Below are 17607 nucleotides of genomic sequence, written 5' to 3' on the forward strand. Positions count from 1 at the left end.
AAGCAGTGTAAAATGTGGTAGCTGAACTATCCAGACGAAACCAAGCAGTGTAAAATGTGGTAGCTGAACTATCCAGACGAAACCAAGCAGTGTAAAATGTGGCAGCTGAACTATACAGACGAAACCAAGCAGTGTAAAATGTGGTAGCTGAACTATCCAGGCGAAACCTAACAGTGTAAAATGTGGCAGCTGAACTATACAGACGAAACTAAGCAGTGTAAAATGTGGTAGCTGAACTATCCAGGCGAAACCAAGCAGTGTAAAATGTCGCAGCTGAACTATACAGGCGAAACCTAACAGTGTAAAATGTGGCAGCTGAACTATCCAGGCGAAACCAAGCAGTGTAAAATGTGGTAGCTGAACTATCCAGGCGAAACCAAGCAGTGTAAAATGTGGCAGCTGAACTATACAGACGAAACCAAGCAGTGTAAAATGTGGCAGCTGAACTATCCAGACGAAACCAAGCAGTGTAAAATGTGGCAGCTGAACTATACAGGCGAAACCACGCAGTGTAAAATGTGGCAGCTGAACTATCCAGACGAAACCAAGCAGTGTAAAATGTGGCAGCTGAACTATACAGGCGAAACCTAACAGTGTAAAATGTGGCAGCTGAACTATCCAGGCGAAACTAAGCAGTGTAAAATGTGGCAGCTGAACTATACAGGCGAAACCTAACAGTGTAAAATGTGGCAGCTGAACTATCCAGGCGAAACCAAGCAGTGTAAAATGTGGCAGCTGAACTATACAGGCGAAACCAAGCAGTGTAAAATGTGGCAGCTGAACTATCCAGGCAAAACCAAGCAGTGTAAAATGTCGCAGCTGAACTATCCAGCCGAAACCAAGCGGTGTAAAATGTGGCAACTGAACTATACAGGCGAAACCACGCAGTGTAAAATGTGGCAGCTGAACTATCAAGACGAAACCAAGCAGTGTAAAATGTGGCAGCTGAACTGTGCAGGCGAAACCAAGCAGTGTAAAATGTGGTAGCTGAACTATATAGGCGAAACCAAGCAGTGTAAAATGTGGCAGATGAACTATCAATGCGAATAAACGCAGTGTAAAATGTGGCAGCTGAATTATCCAGGCAAAACCAAACAGTGTTAAATGTGGCAGCTGAACTATCCGATCGAAACCACGCAGTGTAAAATGTGGCAGCTGAACTATTCAGGCGAAACCAAGCAGTGTAAAATGTGGCAGCTGAACTATTCAGGCGAATCCAAGCAGTGTAAAATGTGGCAGCTGAACTATCCAGGCGAAACCAAGCAATGTAAAATGTGGCAACTGAACTATCCGGGCGAAACCAAGCAGTGTAAAATGTGGCAGCTGAACTATCCAGGCGAAACCAAGCAGTGTAAAATGTGGCAGCTGAATTATCAAAGCAAAACCAAGCAGTGTAAAATGTGGCAGCTGAACTATCCAGGCGAAACCAAGCAGTGTAAAATGTGGCAGCTGAACTATACAGACGAAACCAAGCAGTGTAAAATGTGGCAGCTGAACTATCCAGACGAAACCAAGCAGTGTAAAATGTGGCAGCTGAACTATACAGGCGAAACCACGCAGTGTAAAATGTGGCAGCTGAACTATCCAGACGAAACCAAGCAGTGTAAAATGTGGCAGCTGAACTATACAGGCGAAACCTAACAGTGTAAAATGTGGCAGCTGAACTATCCAGGCGAAACTAAGCAGTGTAAAATGTGGCAGCTGAACTATACAGGCGAAACCTAACAGTGTAAAATGTGGCAGCTGAACTATCCAGGCGAAACCAAGCAGTGTAAAATGTGGCAGCTGAACTATACAGGCGAAACCAAGCAGTGTAAAATGTGGCAGCTGAACTATCCAGGCAAAACCAAGCAGTGTAAAATGTCGCAGCTGAACTATCCAGCCGAAACCAAGCGGTGTAAAATGTGGCAACTGAACTATACAGGCGAAACCACGCAGTGTAAAATGTGGCAGCTGAACTATCAAGACGAAACCAAGCAGTGTAAAATGTGGCAGCTGAACTGTGCAGGCGAAACCAAGCAGTGTAAAATGTGGTAGCTGAACTATATAGGCGAAACCAAGCAGTGTAAAATGTGGCAGATGAACTATCAATGCGAATAAACGCAGTGTAAAATGTGGCAGCTGAATTATCCAGGCAAAACCAAACAGTGTTAAATGTGGCAGCTGAACTATCCGATCGAAACCACGCAGTGTAAAATGTGGCAGCTGAACTATTCAGGCGAAACCAAGCAGTGTAAAATGTGGCAGCTGAACTATTCAGGCGAATCCAAGCAGTGTAAAATGTGGCAGCTGAACTATCCAGGCGAAACCAAGCAATGTAAAATGTGGCAACTGAACTATCCGGGCGAAACCAAGCAGTGTAAAATGTGGCAGCTGAACTATCCAGGCGAAACCAAGCAGTGTAAAATGTGGCAGCTGAATTATCCAAGCAAAACCAAGCAGTGTAAAATGTGGCAGCTGAACTATCCAGGCGAAACCAAGCAGTGTAAAATGTGGCAGCTGAACTATTCAGGCGAATCCTAGCAGTGTAAAATGTGGCAGCTGAACTATCCAGGCGAAACCAAGCAATGTAAAATGTGGCAACTGAACTATCCGGGCGAAACCAAGCAGTGTAGAATGTGGCAGCTGAACTATCCAGGCGAAACCAAGCAGTGTAAAATGTGGTAGCTGAACTATACAGGCGAAACCAAGCAGTGTACAATGTGGCAGCTCTACTATCCGAGCGAAACTACGCAGTGTAAAATGTGGTTACTGAACTATCCGGTCGAAACCATGAAGTGTTAAATGTGGCAGCTGAACTATACAGGAGAATTCATGCAGTGTAAAATGTGGCAACTGAAAGTATATCTATCTAGGCGAAACCACTCAGTGAAGAATGTGGCAGCTAACCTTTCCAGGTGAAACCACGCAGTGCAAAAAATGTATATGAACTATCCAGGCGAAACAATGCAGTGTTTTATGTGGCAGCTGAACAATCCATGCAAAACCACGCAGTGTAAAATGTGGCAGTTGAACTATCAGGATGACACCACACAGTGAAAAAATATGGATCTGAACTACCCAGGCAAAACAAAGCAGTAAATAGTGTGGCATCTGAACTATCAGAGCCAAACCACGTAGTGTAAAATGTGGCAGCTGAACTATCCAGGCGAAACCACGTAGTGTAAAATGTGACAGTTGAACTATCCAGGCGAAAGCACGCAGTTTAAAAAGTGGCAGCTAAACTATCCAGGCGATTCGGCGCGGTGTAAAATGTGGCAGCTGAATTATCCTTGCAAAAGCACGCAGTGTAAAATGTGGCAGCTAATCTACATGTATCAAGGCGAAACCTAGAGAGGTGAAACCACGTATTGTAAAATGTGGCAGGTAAGCTAGCCAGCTGAAACCACGCAGTGTAAAATGTGGCAGGTAAGCTACCGAGGTGAAATAACGTATTGTTAAATGTGGCAGGTAAGCTAGTTAGGCGAAACCACGCAGTGTTAAATGTGACAGCTTTTTTTGTTTGTTATACATATATACGTTTTGTTAAAGTGGATCTATATCTGAAATTTCCTGTATAAGCATATGTTTAACGACCGCACGTTTTTTTCAGTTCTTGCAACTTTTAAAATCCCATTCTTGAAGCCCAAAATAAAAATGCAAATCATTTCTGAAAATTTTGAAGAAATAAATTGACCGTTTGTACTATGGGTCTGCAGTAAAAGAGGTATGTCACAGACGTGTATAGCTGTCATGTTTTATATACATTGAGCAAATAAACAAGCTTATTAATGGTGATGGTGGCGAAATTTGTCAGCAGTACAAGTAATTTAATGTTTATGAGTATATTTATAACATCAATGATTGACCTAAATATTTATGTATTTCGACAGTTTTTGCATTTGAGATATGTTAACCATTTGCAAGTTTCTCATTCGAGAGCAAGAAGAAATCCACTAGATCGCTTGGATCGCCAGCCAAGGACGTAAGGAAGTTTTAAGTGGAGTCTGTTAATGATTAATTTAATAAGCATTCGGAACTCTGCGGCCATTTTGAATTGAAAACAACCCCGGCTGCACACCGGTTCACGAGTAGAAGTAGTTCGTAAAATTTCGAATAATAAATTTAATTAAGTTGTGTTAACGGCTATGTCGATGTCTATGTTTAAATTGATTCCCATTGAGGTTTCTATTCCATAAATAATTAAGATTCCCAAGAGTAAAGTCATTTAGGTAAATGCTAATTGCTAACAATGTAACTAAATGTTAATATTTCTGACATTGTAAACAGTCCATTTACATCCGAGGTTGTTTCGATGAAAAATGGCCGAGGAGTTCCGAATGTGTGCAAAGTATTAGTCATCCCTTACTGTATTGAAAAATATGCGCAAAAAGTGTTTCATAACAAAAACATGTAAACCACAATTACAAATGAAAAATAAATATATCAACCAGAACTTATTTTAGGGCAAAATCGTGCATACGTATCTTATGCATGTCCTTGCTCAACGTTTTCATGTATTCTTCACTAAACAAGAATGGATATTATTATGATCTCCATTAACACGCATATTTAGTCACTGGTACGCTCTACAGTCGAGGCATAATTCGCCGACAGGTTGCGCGCATGGATGAATTACATATCTAATTAACATTTGTTTTATGAGGGGTGTTTAAGAAATTCAAAGACAAATTTAAAAACTTCTAAATTTTATGACGTATTTATATCATTTTTGGACTGGATAAATACCATCCTCGGCATACCAGCGTATCATAACCTGTGTGATACCTTGAACAGCCTAGGGAAACTTCGTAAATCTTGAATATTCATAAGCATTTTCCGACCAATGAAATAGCCGATAACGAAAAGGAAAGAATCTCCTTTGTGAAAAGCGCATTTAACAATATCCTGCCTAAAACGATTTGTAAGCCGTGATCTCATTGGATAATTTCGAACCGAGATTACATCCGTAACTTCTCGACCCTTTCCGCACCGCATGCGGTGTGTCACATGCGACCAATCAAGCTGCTGGATCTCACCTTATTAATTACTCATAAGTACGAGATTTTTACAGCTGATTTGCCCATGGGTATCATAATAAGGTTATGGACGAGGATGGATAGATACCAACATTCTTTTTATTTTCTACTTAGAACAACCTGTTTGCTAAACATGCACAAACAACAGTTTACATGAAACCTTTTGACTTCATTCATCACTGAATCAAAATAAAATAACGAAAATGATGCAATATAGGTATGGCCATAACATATGTATCATTACCACGAACAGTCAAAATAAGCAGACCTTATAACGCGTACTACAACCTGGTAAGCACGTGTATCTTAATAACTCGTACTATACAGCAAGGCAAGCACGGGTAAACCAGATAACTCGTACAGCAAACAGGCAAACACGGGCAGACCTAATAACTTGTATAACAACCAGGCAAGCTCGGGCAGACATTTAACTCGTACTACATCCAGGCAAGCTCGGACGGGATTTATAACTTGTACTACAACAAGGCAAGCTCGGGCAGACCTCAAAACTCGTACTGCATCCAGACTAGCTCGGGCGGGATTTATATCTTGTACTACATCCAGGCAAGCTCGGGCGGGATTTATATCTTGTACTACAACCAGGCAAGCTCGGACAGACCTCAAAACTCGTACTTCAACCAGGCAAGCAACCGCAGACCTTATTACTCGTACTCGAACCAGGCAAGCACGGACAGACCTTATAATTCGTACTACATTCCGGCAAGCACGGACAGACCTTATAACTCGTACTGCATCCAGGCAAGCACGGACAGACATTAAAACTACAACCAGGCAAGCACGGACAGACCTTATAACTCGAACTACATCCAGGCAAGCACGGACAGACCTTATAATTCGTACTACATTCAGGCAAGCATGGACAGACCCTATAACTCGAACTACATCAAGGCAAGCTCGGACAGACCTTTTAACTCGTACTAAAACCAGACAAGCATGGGTAGACCTTATAACTCGTACTACAACCAGTCAAGCACGGACATACCTTATAATTTTATGACGCATTTATATCATTTTTTGAACTGGATAAATACGTTCATGTTTCTTCAAGTAAAATATAACCTAATTGCTTAACTAAAACTTAAACTGACTGCGGAGTTTACATAAGTTTCTGCTTCATTTATCAATCTTTAAATAAAAAAAAAAATATTACGTAAAGGGTGAAGTATAAGTATGGTCATAACATAGGTATCCTTACTACAACCAGTCAAGATAAAAACTAACAAACCTTACTACAGCCAGGCAAGCAGGGGTGGACCTCATAACTCGTACTACAGCCAGGCAAGCAGGTGTGGACCTCATAACTCGTACTACAGCCAGGCAAGCACGAGTGGACCTCATAACTCGTACTACAGCCAGGCAAGCAGGGGTGGACCTCATAACTCGTACTACAGCCAGGCAAGCAGGGGTGGACCTCATAACTCGTACTACAGCCAGGCAAGCAGGGGTGGACCTAATAACTCGTACTACAGCCAGGCAAGCAGGGGTGGACCTCATAACTTGTACTACAGCCAGGCAAGCAGGGGTGGACCTCATAACTCGTACTACAGCCAGGCAAGCAGCGGTGGACCACATAACTCGTACTACAGCCAGGCAAGCAGGGGTGGACCACATAACTCGTACTACAGCCAGGCAAGCAGGGGTGGACCTCATAACTCGTACTACAGCCAGGCAAGCAGGGGTGGACCTCATAACTCGTACTACAGCCAGACAAGCAGCGGTGGACCTCATAACTCGTACTACAGCCAGGCAAGCAGGGGTGGACCTAATAACTCGTACTACAGCCAGGTAAGCAGCTGTGGACCACATAACTCGTACTACAGCCAGGCAAGCAGGGGTGGACCACATAACTCGTACTACAGCCAGGCAAGCAGGGGTGGACCTAATAACTCGTACTACAGCCAGGCAAGCAGGGGTGGACCTCATAACTCGTACTACAGCCAGACAAGCAGCGGTGGACCTCATAACTCGTACTACAGCCAGGCAAGCAGGGGTGGACCTAATAACTCGTACTACAGCCAGGGAAGCAGGGGTGGACCTCATAACTCGTACTACAGCCAGGCAAGCAGGGGTGGACCTCATAACTCGTACTACAGCCAGGCAAGCAGGGGTGGACCTATTAACTCGTACTACAGCCAGGCAAGCAGGGGTGGACCTCATAACTCGTACTACAGCCAGGCAAGCAGGGGTGGACCTCATAACTCGTACTACAGCCAGGCAAGCAGGGGTGGATCTCATAACTCGTACTACAACCAGGCAAGCAGGGGTGGACCTCATACCTCGTACTACAACCAGGCAAGCACGAGTGGACCTTATAACTCGTACTGCAACCAGGCAAGCACAGCTAGACCTAATAACTCGTACTAAAACCAGGCAAGCACGGGAAGACCTTTTAGTCTAAACTACAACTAGACAAGCACGGGCATCCTTATAGCTCCTAGAAAGAAAAAAACAGGCAAGCATACGCAGCCTTGTAACTCGTACCACAACCAGGCAATCACGGAAAGACCTTATAACTCGTATTATATCCATGTAAGCATGGACTACATCCATGCAAGCACGGGCAGACCTTATTACTCGTAATTCAACCAGGCAAGAAAGGGCGGGCTTAATAACTCGTATTACAACCAGGCAAACATGGGCAGAGTTTATAACATATTGTACAACCAGGAAAGCACAGGCACACATTATAACTGTTACTCCAACCAGAAAAGCACAAGCAGACTTTATAACTAGTACATCTACTAGGCAAGCACTGGTAGACCTCATAACTTGTACTACAACCAGGCAAGCACGGGTAGACTTTATAACTCGTACTACAAGCAGGCAAGCACGGGTGGGACTTATAAATCTTAATACAACCAGGCAAGCACGGGCAGCCCTTTTAAGTCGTAAAACAACCTGGCAAGCACGGGCAGACCTTTTAAGTCGTAAAACAACCAGGCAAGCACGGGCAGACCTTTTAAGTCGTAAAACAACCTGGCAAGCACGGGCTGACATTTTACCCTGTACTACAACCAGGCCAGCACATGCAAACATTATAACTCGTACTACAACAAGGCAAGAACGGATAGAATTTATAACTGGTACTACAAGCAGGCAAGCACGGGTAGACCTTATAACTCGAACAACAACAAGGCAAAGACAGACCTTATAACTCGTACTACAACCAAGCAAGCACGGACAGACCTTATAACTCTTACTACAACCAGGCAACTACGCACAGACCATGTAACTCGTACTACAACCAAGCAAACACGGACAGACCATGTAACTCCCACTACAACCAGACAAGCACTGGCAGACTTTATATCTCGTCTCACAAACAGGCAAGAACGGGTAGACCTTATAACTCGTACTATAAACAGGCAAACACTAGCAGACCTTATACCTCGTACTACAACCAGGCAAGCACGGGTAGACCTTATAACTCGTACTACAACCAAGCAAGCACCGTCAAACCTTATAACTTGTACTTAAGCCAGGCAAGCACGGAAAGACTTTATAACTCGTAATACAGCCAGACAAGCACGGGCACTCTTATGACTCGTACTACATCCAGGCAAGCACGGGCACCCTTACGACGCGTAATACAGCCAGACAAGACGGACAGACCTAATAACACGTACTACGTCCAGGCAAGCACTGGTAGACCGTATAATTCGTACTACATACACGCAAGCACTGGTAGACCTTATAATTCGTACTACATCCAGGCAAGCACTGATAGACCTTATAACTAGTACTACATCCAGGCAATCACTGGTAGGCTTAAAACTCGTACTTCGACCGGGCAAGCACTTGTGTACCTTATTACCTCGACCACAACCTTTTGACTACGGGAATACCTTTTAACTCGTACTACAAGCAAACAAAAGCGATAATAATCGTGCCGCTTGGCAAATTCAAGATACATCTCAAGAACTCTCTTCACGTTTTTAAGTGCTGTGATAAATAAGGTTATATAACTTAATTAAAATATAAATTCGCTGATACAGTTCAAGTAACAATAAATGTGTTGTATGTCCGTAAATTGTGTTAATATGCATTACACCCCAGGCTACATTTTCTTATCAGATGTAAAATTTTAATGACATATCTTAAAGTGACTAGCTCATACTTTTATTAAATGCACTTTTTTGTATGACAAAAAAGTATAAATAAGCACTTGTGCAAGTATGTAACAAAACTAGACAATATTAACAACAGCCGAATTCTCGGAATTGAACTTAAGATTGATAATCACCTGCCTCTTTATATATTTGGTATTTATATGCCTGCCTGTAACGATCTCGATTTGTACAAAGAAACTTTAAATGATGTGAACGCCCTGTACGCATTCTATTCTAGAATAGGTACCTTCATTCTAGCAGGCGATTGGAAAGGGCAAATAGCTCAAGGTGTTATGGCATCTAAATCTGTATTGCTAAAACGGTTTATGCATCAGAATAACCTGCAATCTGCTCAGAGTGTGAAAGAATTCAACGCTGATTTTACGTTTATTCCTAATCGTACGGTACTCGATCATGTATTTATTGAAAAATCAACGATCAATGACGTGTGCTCATACAGAACTCTGTTACCTGATCAAATCTTAACGTCAGACCACCTGCCCATAATAACTTCTTTTAAAATGCAAGTGTCAATAACTAAATCCGATACGATCATTAAAAGACAGTGTATATCATGGACGAAGTGCACGCACGCTCATTTAGTCAATTACAAAACATGTATAGCCCATACCCTTATCGACATACTCTGTAATAGTACAGTAACGTGCGATCCGGACGAGTTAAACGAGAGACTCGTCAGTGCGCTTCATTCAGCCTCGGTACACCTTCCTATAAGCACCTTTAACGAGCATTCCTATGCGCATGCCCGGCGTGCAAAGAAAGAATGGTATGATCAAGGTAAACCCCGCGACGTCAATTCGCAGACTTGTTGGGACTATAAAAGCGCCAAGCGTGAATTTCGGCGCACACAGCGACACCATCGTGATACGTACGAAAACAAAGTGTTTGATGACCTTGATAAATCCGCTGAATTAGATCACAGACCATTTTGGAAATTATTGCGCGCAAGAAGTGGCAAAAATTTCGAAATATGTAATTGTATTTCCGTAGATAACCATTCTTACAAACATGAAGAGGTCGCTGAGGGATTCAAACACCATTTCTCGAAAGTATTTAGTGCGATGACATCGGCTGATAATCTAGATTCAAGGCAAAAATTCGAATTAAATGACTATTTGCAAGAAGATACGTATGTCACGAACACTATTACTAAATTAATTACATTCGCAGAGGTGAATAACGTCATAAAAAGCCTTGCACGAAGAAGAAGCCCAGGTTTAGACAACGTACTTAATGAACACGTAATTAATTCAGGCACTGAGTTCACTTCGGGATTGACCTTACTGTTCAATAGCATTATCGCGAACGAGCGCGTCCCGTTATCGTGGCAAACGAGTGACCTCATCCCCGTCCACAAGGGAAAGGGTAAGGATAAATCCGACCCCGCTAGTTATCGGCCAATTTCTTTGATACCATGTTTCTGTAAAATATTCGAAAAAGTTATCCTTAATAGGCTTAACACATTCACAAAACTAATGAAAATGGACTTCCCTTGCCAACAACAATACGGATTCAAGAAAAACTTAAGTTGCATAACAACGTCCTTTAACTTTCAAGAGACTGTTCTGTACAATATTGAACGTGGCAGCGACGTCTACGTGGTGTGTCTTGCGTGGGGTCCGTCAGGGTGGGGTCATGTCTACGTTTTTGTATCTAGTCTACGTCGACGAGCTTCTCCATACTCTAGAAAAAAGTAAATATGGTGCGACGTCTACGTGGTGTGTCTTGACCAGCACGCCGCCTTTGACACCGAGCGGCACGGCTCTTTAATGCTGAAGCTCGGACGTCTTGGCGTCAGGGGTAAGCCCCTTCGCCTGCTTCAATCGTCATTTAATAACTTGCGTTGCGTCATCAGATATAGTTGCCAGTCATCTAACGCCTTTGAAATTGTGCGTGGGGTCCGTCAGGGTGGGGTCATATCTACGTTTTTGTATCTAGTCTACGTCGACGAGCTACTCCATACTCTAGAAAAAAGTAAATATGGTGCAAAGGTGATGTCTGTTAAATGTAATAACCCTACATTCGCAGACGACATCTACTTACTAGCAACTTCCCCCAACAGTCTGCAGAGTCAAGTCGACATCGTATATAGATACTGCCGCCGATGGAATATCGAAGTTAATGTAACAAAATCGTCAACCATAACATTTTCAAAACGTCGTCGTCCCCTCCCGATAAGTGTTGTCTATGGCAACGCTCTTATATCAAATGCACCTTTTGCAAATCATCTCGGTATACTTCAACAGTCGAACTTAAAAATAGGTGAACGAATAAGTGGTCGAATTCAAAAGGCTCGAAACTCACTTTGTTCAATCATTTCACAGGGCGTTCACCCCTTATGCGTGAACCCTCTTACCGCAGTAAGTTTGTATAAAAAGGTTGTTCTACCAACACTTCTGTATGGATATGAAGTATGGAATGACATGTCTTAATCCGATGAAAATAAAATTGATGTCTTCCAACACTTTGTATCAAAGAAAATTCAGGGATTGGCATTGCGTTCGAGGTCAGATATGGTACAGTCTATGCTAGGGCTACACAGAATATGTTCTGAAATTGATAGTAGAAAGCTTATGTTCTTACATAAAATATTGTCCCTTCCTGACCATTGTAATACGAAACAAATATTTACTTGCAAGTATTATATGTATATACGTGAAAGAAACACAGTTAGATCAGGATTTATTCCCGATATCTGCTACATCCTACAAAAGTATAATATTGTTCATATGATAAATGATTACATTGTTGAATCTGTTTTGCCATCCAAATACGTTTGGAAAGCACATGTCAAAAGAACCATCAAAGCTAATGAAATCGACATGTGGAACACTAGAATAGCAAATGATCCAGAATATATGTTATTTCGTATACTGCATCCATGTATCCACCCATGTTTCATTTACGTCGTAAGTAAACAACGATCATTTCGAAACACGACGCTAGCTATTGCTAAACTATGGTGCAAACCAACCCTCTTAAGAAACATGTACTGTATAAAATGTAATTGTATTTACCAAGAAGAATTGTCGCATGTTATTGCCGAATGCGACAACACTGTCCGCCTACTTAATGAGTTCTTAGTGCATGTATTGTCAATTTGTTCAAATGACTTAGTAACCGAACTTGTTAGTCTTGATGCCATTGGTTTCTGTCTCCGTCTCCTTGGCGCTCCTTTGCCGCCATTACTTGATAGTTCGGATGAATACGCATTCCTTAACGTGTCGTATTCTTTTATTGTGTAATGCATGAAAGCTTACTTCTCTTAGTAGAAGTATGTCTGATGTCTAGGTACATGTACACTTATAAATGGCCCTAAGCATATTTTGCTGTCTTCCGATACACAAGTGTTAAATTATTTCGAAAGCGTTCAAGCAACGTATGATTACTACCTCAAGTATGTACTGTATATTGTATATCGACTGGATATGGCACAATTGTTATATAGTGTTTTTCTCTATTGTTAATTTGATTTTTTTTGTGTTTATTATAATACCTTCTGTTTCGTTTCGCTAAGGTATTTAACACATTGATCACCTTGTATATTTGCTTATATTCATTATTTCGTTCATATATATCCATTTGACAATAGTTTATATTCATCATATGCTTATTCACCAAATCCATTTGTATGTGTTTCGTGTATTACATATGTATTTTCCTATCTTCATTCTTGGAGGCAATAAAATATTGAATTGAAGTCAAGCACGGACATACCTTATAATTTTATGACGCATTTATATCATTTTTTGAACTGGATAAATACGTTCATGTTTTTTCAAGTAAAAAAATAACCTAATTGCTTAACTAAAGCTAAAACTGACTGCGGAGTTTACATAAGTTTCTGCTTCATTAATCAATCCTTAAATAAAAAAAAATATTACGTAAAGGGTGAAGTATAAGTATGGTCATAACATAGGTATCCTTACTACAACCAGTCAAGATAAAAACTAACAAACCTCATAACTCGTACTACAGCCAGACAAGCAGCGGTGGACCTCATAACTCGTACTACAGCCAGGCAAGCAGGGGTGGACCTCATAACTCGTACTACAGCCAGGCAAGCAGGGGTGGACCTCATAACTCGTACTACAGCCAGGCAAGCAGGGGTGGACCTCATAACTCGTACTACAGCCAGGCAAGCAGGGGTGAAGCTCATAACTCGTACTACAGCCAGGCAAGCAGGGGTGGACCTCATAACTCGTACTACAGCCAGGCAAGCAGGGGTGGACCTCATAACTCGTACTACAGCCAGGCAAGCAGGGGTGGACCTCATAACTCGTACTACAGCCAGGCAAGCAGGGGTGGACCTCATAACTCGTACTACAGCCAGGCAAGCAGGGGTGGACCACATAACTCGTACTACAGCCAGGCAAGCAGGGGTGGACCTCATAACTCGTACTACAACCAGGCAAGCAGGGGTGGACCTCATAACTCGTACTACAGCCAGGCAAGCAGGGGTGGACCTAATAACTCGTACTACAGCCAGGCAAGCAGGGGTGGACCTCATAACTCGTACTACAGCCAGGCAAGCAGGGGTGGACCTCATAACTCGTACTACAGCCAGGCAAGCACGAGTGGACCTCATAACTCGTACTACAGCCAGGCAAGCAGGGGTGGACCTCATAACTCGTACTACAGCCAGGCAAGCAGGGGTGGACCTCATAACTCGTACTACAGCCAGGCAAGCACGAGTGGACCTCATAACTCGTACTACAGCCAGGCAAGCACGAGTGGACCTCATAACTCGTACTACAGCCAGGCAAGCAGCGGTGGACCTAATAACTCGTACTACAACCAGGCAAGCAGGTGTGGACCTCATAACTCGTACTACAGCCAGACAAGCAGCGGTGGACCTCATAACTCGTACTACAGCCAGACAAGCAGCGGTGGACCTCATAACTCGTACTACAGCCAGGCAAGCAGCGGTGGACCTCATAACTCGTACTACAGCCAGGCAAGCAGGGGTGGACCTCATAACTCGTACTACAACCAGGCAAGCAGGGGTGGACCTCATAACTCGTACTACAACCAGGCAAGCAGGGGTGGACCACATAACTCGTACTACAGCCAGGCAAACAGGGGTGGACCTCATAACTCGTACTACAGCCAGGCAAGCAGCGGTGGACCTCATAACTCGTACTACAGCCAGGCAAGCAGGGGTGGACCTCTTAACTCGTACTACAGCCAGGCAAGCAGGTGTGGACCTCATAACTCGTACTACAACCAGGCAAGCAGGGGTGGACCTCATAACTCGTACTACAGCCAGGCAAGCAGGGGTGGACCTCATAACTCGTACTACAGCCAGGCAAGCAGGGGTGGACCTAATAACTCGTACTACAACCAGGCAAGCACGAGTGGACCTCATAACTCGTGCTACAACCAGGCAAGCACGGGAAGACCTTATCGTCTAAACAACAACTAGACAAGCACGGGCATCCTTATAGCTCATAGAAAAAAAACAGGCAAGCATACGCAGCCTTGTAACTCGTACCACAACCAGGCAATCACGGAAAGACCTTATAACTCGTATTATATCCATGTAAGCATGGACTACATCCATGCAAGCACGGGCAGACCTTATTACTCGTAATTCAACCAGGCAAGAAAGGGCGGGCTTAATAACTCGTATTACAACCAGGCAAACATGGGCAGAGTTTATAACATATTGTACAACCAGGAAAGCACAGGCACACCTTATAACTGTTACTCCAACCAGAAAAGCACAGGCAGACTTTATAACTAGTACATCTACTAGGCAAGCACTGGTTGACCTCATAACTTGTACTACAACCAGGCAAGCACGGGTAGACTTTATAACTCGTACTACAAGCAGGCAAGCACGGGTGGGACTTATAAGTCTTAATACAACCAGGCAAGCACGGGCAGACCTTTTAAGTCGTAAAACAACCTGGCAAGCACGGGCAGACCTTTTAAGTCGTAAAACAACCAGGCAAGCACGGGCAGACCTTTTAAGTCGTAAAACAACCTGGCAAGCACGGGCAGACATTTTACCCTGTACTACAACCAGGCCAGCACATGCAAACATTATAACTCGTACTACAACAAGGCAAGAACGGATAGAATTGATAACTGGTACTAAAAGCAGGCAAGCACGGGTAGACCTTATAACTCGAACAACAACAAGGCAAAGACAGACCTTATAACTCGTACTACAACCAAGCAAGCACGGACAGACCTTATAACCCTTACTACAACCAGGCAACTACGCACAGACCATGTAACTCGTACTACAACCAAGCAAGCACGGACAGACCATGTAACTCGCACTACAACCAGACAAGCACTGGCAGACTTTATATCTCGTATCACAAACAGGCAAGAACGGGAAGACCTTATAACTCGTACTACAAACAGGCAAACACTAGCAGACCTTATACCTCGTACCACAACCAGGCAAGCACAAGTAGACCTTATAACTCGTACAACAACCAAGCAAGCACGGTCAAACCTTATAACTTGTACTTAAGCCAGGCAAGCACGGACAGACTTTATAACTCGTACTACAGCCAGACAAGCACGGGCACTCTTATGACTTGTACTACATCCAGGCAAGCACGGGCACCCTTATGACGCGTAATACAGCCAGACAAGACGGACAGACCTAATAACACGTACTACGTCCAGGCAAGCACTGGTAGACCGTATAATTCGTACTACATACACGCAAGCACTGGTAGACCTTATAATTCGTACTACATCCAGGCAAGCACTGATAGACCTTATAACTTGTACTACATCCATGCAAGCACTGGTAGGCTTAAAACTCGTACTTCGACCGGGCAAGCACTTGTGTACCTTATTACCTCGACCACAACCTTTTGACTACGGGAATACCTTTTAACTCGTACTACAAGCAAACAAAAGCGATAATAATCGTGCCGCTTGGCAAATTCAAGATACACCTCAAGAACTCTCTTCACGTTTTTAAATGCTGTGATAAATAAGGTTATATAACTAAATTAAAATATAAATTCGCTGATACAGTTCAAGTACCAATAAATGTGTTGTATGTCCGTAAATTGTGTTAATATGCATTACACCCCAGGCTACATTTTCTTATCAGATGTAAAATATTAATGACATATCTTAAAGTGACTAGCTCATACTTTTATTAAATGCACTTTTTTGTATGACAAAACAGTATAAATAAGCACTTGTGCAAGTATGTAACAAAACTAGACAATATTAACAACAGCCGAATTCTCGGAATTGAACTTAAGATTGATAATCACCTGCCTCTTTATATATTTGGTATTTATATGCCTGCCTGTAACGATCTCGATTTGTACAAAGAAACTTTAAATGATGTGAACGCCTTGTACGCATTCTATTCTAGAATAGGTACCTTCATTCTAGCAGGCGATTGGAACGGGCAAATAGCTCAAGGTGTTATGTCACCTAAATCTGTATTGCTAAAACGGTTTATGCATCAGAATAACCTGCAATCTGCTCAGAGTGTGAAAGAATTCAACGCTGATTTTACGTTTATTCCTAATCGTACGGTACTCGATCATGTATTTATTGAAAAATCAACGATCAATGACGTGTGCTCATACAGAACTCTGTCACCTGATCAAATCTTAACGTCAGACCACCTGCCCATAATAACTTCTTTTAAAATGCAAGCGTCAATAACTAAATCCGATAAGATCATTAAAAGACAGTGTATATCATGGACGAAGTGCACGCACGCTCATTTAGTCAATTACAAAACATGTATAGCCCATACCCTTATTGACATACTCTGTAATAGTACAGTAACGTGCGATCCGGACGAGTTAAACGAGAGACTCGTCAGTGCGCTTCATTCAGCCTCGGTACACCTTCCTATAAGCACCTTTAACGAGCATTCCTATGCGCATGCCCGGCGTGCAAAGAAAGAATGACATGATCAAGGTAAACCCCGCGACGTCCATTCGCAGACTTTTTGGGACTATAAAAGCGCCAAGCGTGAATTTCGGCGCACACAGCGACACCATCGTGATACGTACGAAAACAAAGTGTTTGATGACCTTGATAAATCCGCTGAATTAGATCACAGAACATTTTGGAAATTATTGCGCGCAAGAAGTGGCAAAAATTTCGAAATATGTAATTGTATTTCCGTAGATAACCATTCTTACAAACATGAAGAGGTCGCTGAGGGATTCAAACACCATTTCTCGAAAGTATTTGGTGCGATGACATCGGCTGATAATCTAGATTGATTCAAGGCAAAAATTCGAATTAAATGACTATTTGCAAGAAGATACGTATGTCACGAACACTATTACTAAATTAATTACATTCGCAGAGGTGAATAACGTCATAAAAAGCCTTGCACGAAGAAGAAGCCCAGGTTTAGACAACGTACTTAATGAACACGTAATTAATTCAGGCACTGAGTTCACTTCGGGATTGACCTTACTGTTCAA

At 42.7% G+C, this 17607-nt stretch overlaps 1 protein-coding gene across 1 annotated transcript; it reads left to right on the forward strand.

The window, feature by feature from the left end:
- Window positions 1–1734: 1734 nt before the first annotated feature.
- Window positions 1735–14594, forward strand: LOC128231054 (hornerin-like). Its single transcript, XM_052943474.1, has 4 exons — window positions 1735–2023; window positions 5428–5777; window positions 6225–7396; window positions 13148–14594. Exons 1-4 carry the CDS (start codon window positions 1735–1737, stop codon window positions 14592–14594), a joined length of 3258 nt encoding a protein of 1085 aa, XP_052799434.1.
- Window positions 14595–17607: the final 3013 nt, after the last annotated feature.

The sequence above is a fragment of the Mya arenaria genome, chromosome 4 (assembly GCF_026914265.1).
Source record: "Mya arenaria isolate MELC-2E11 chromosome 4, ASM2691426v1".
Classification (NCBI taxonomy): Eukaryota; Metazoa; Mollusca; class Bivalvia; order Myida; family Myidae; genus Mya; species Mya arenaria.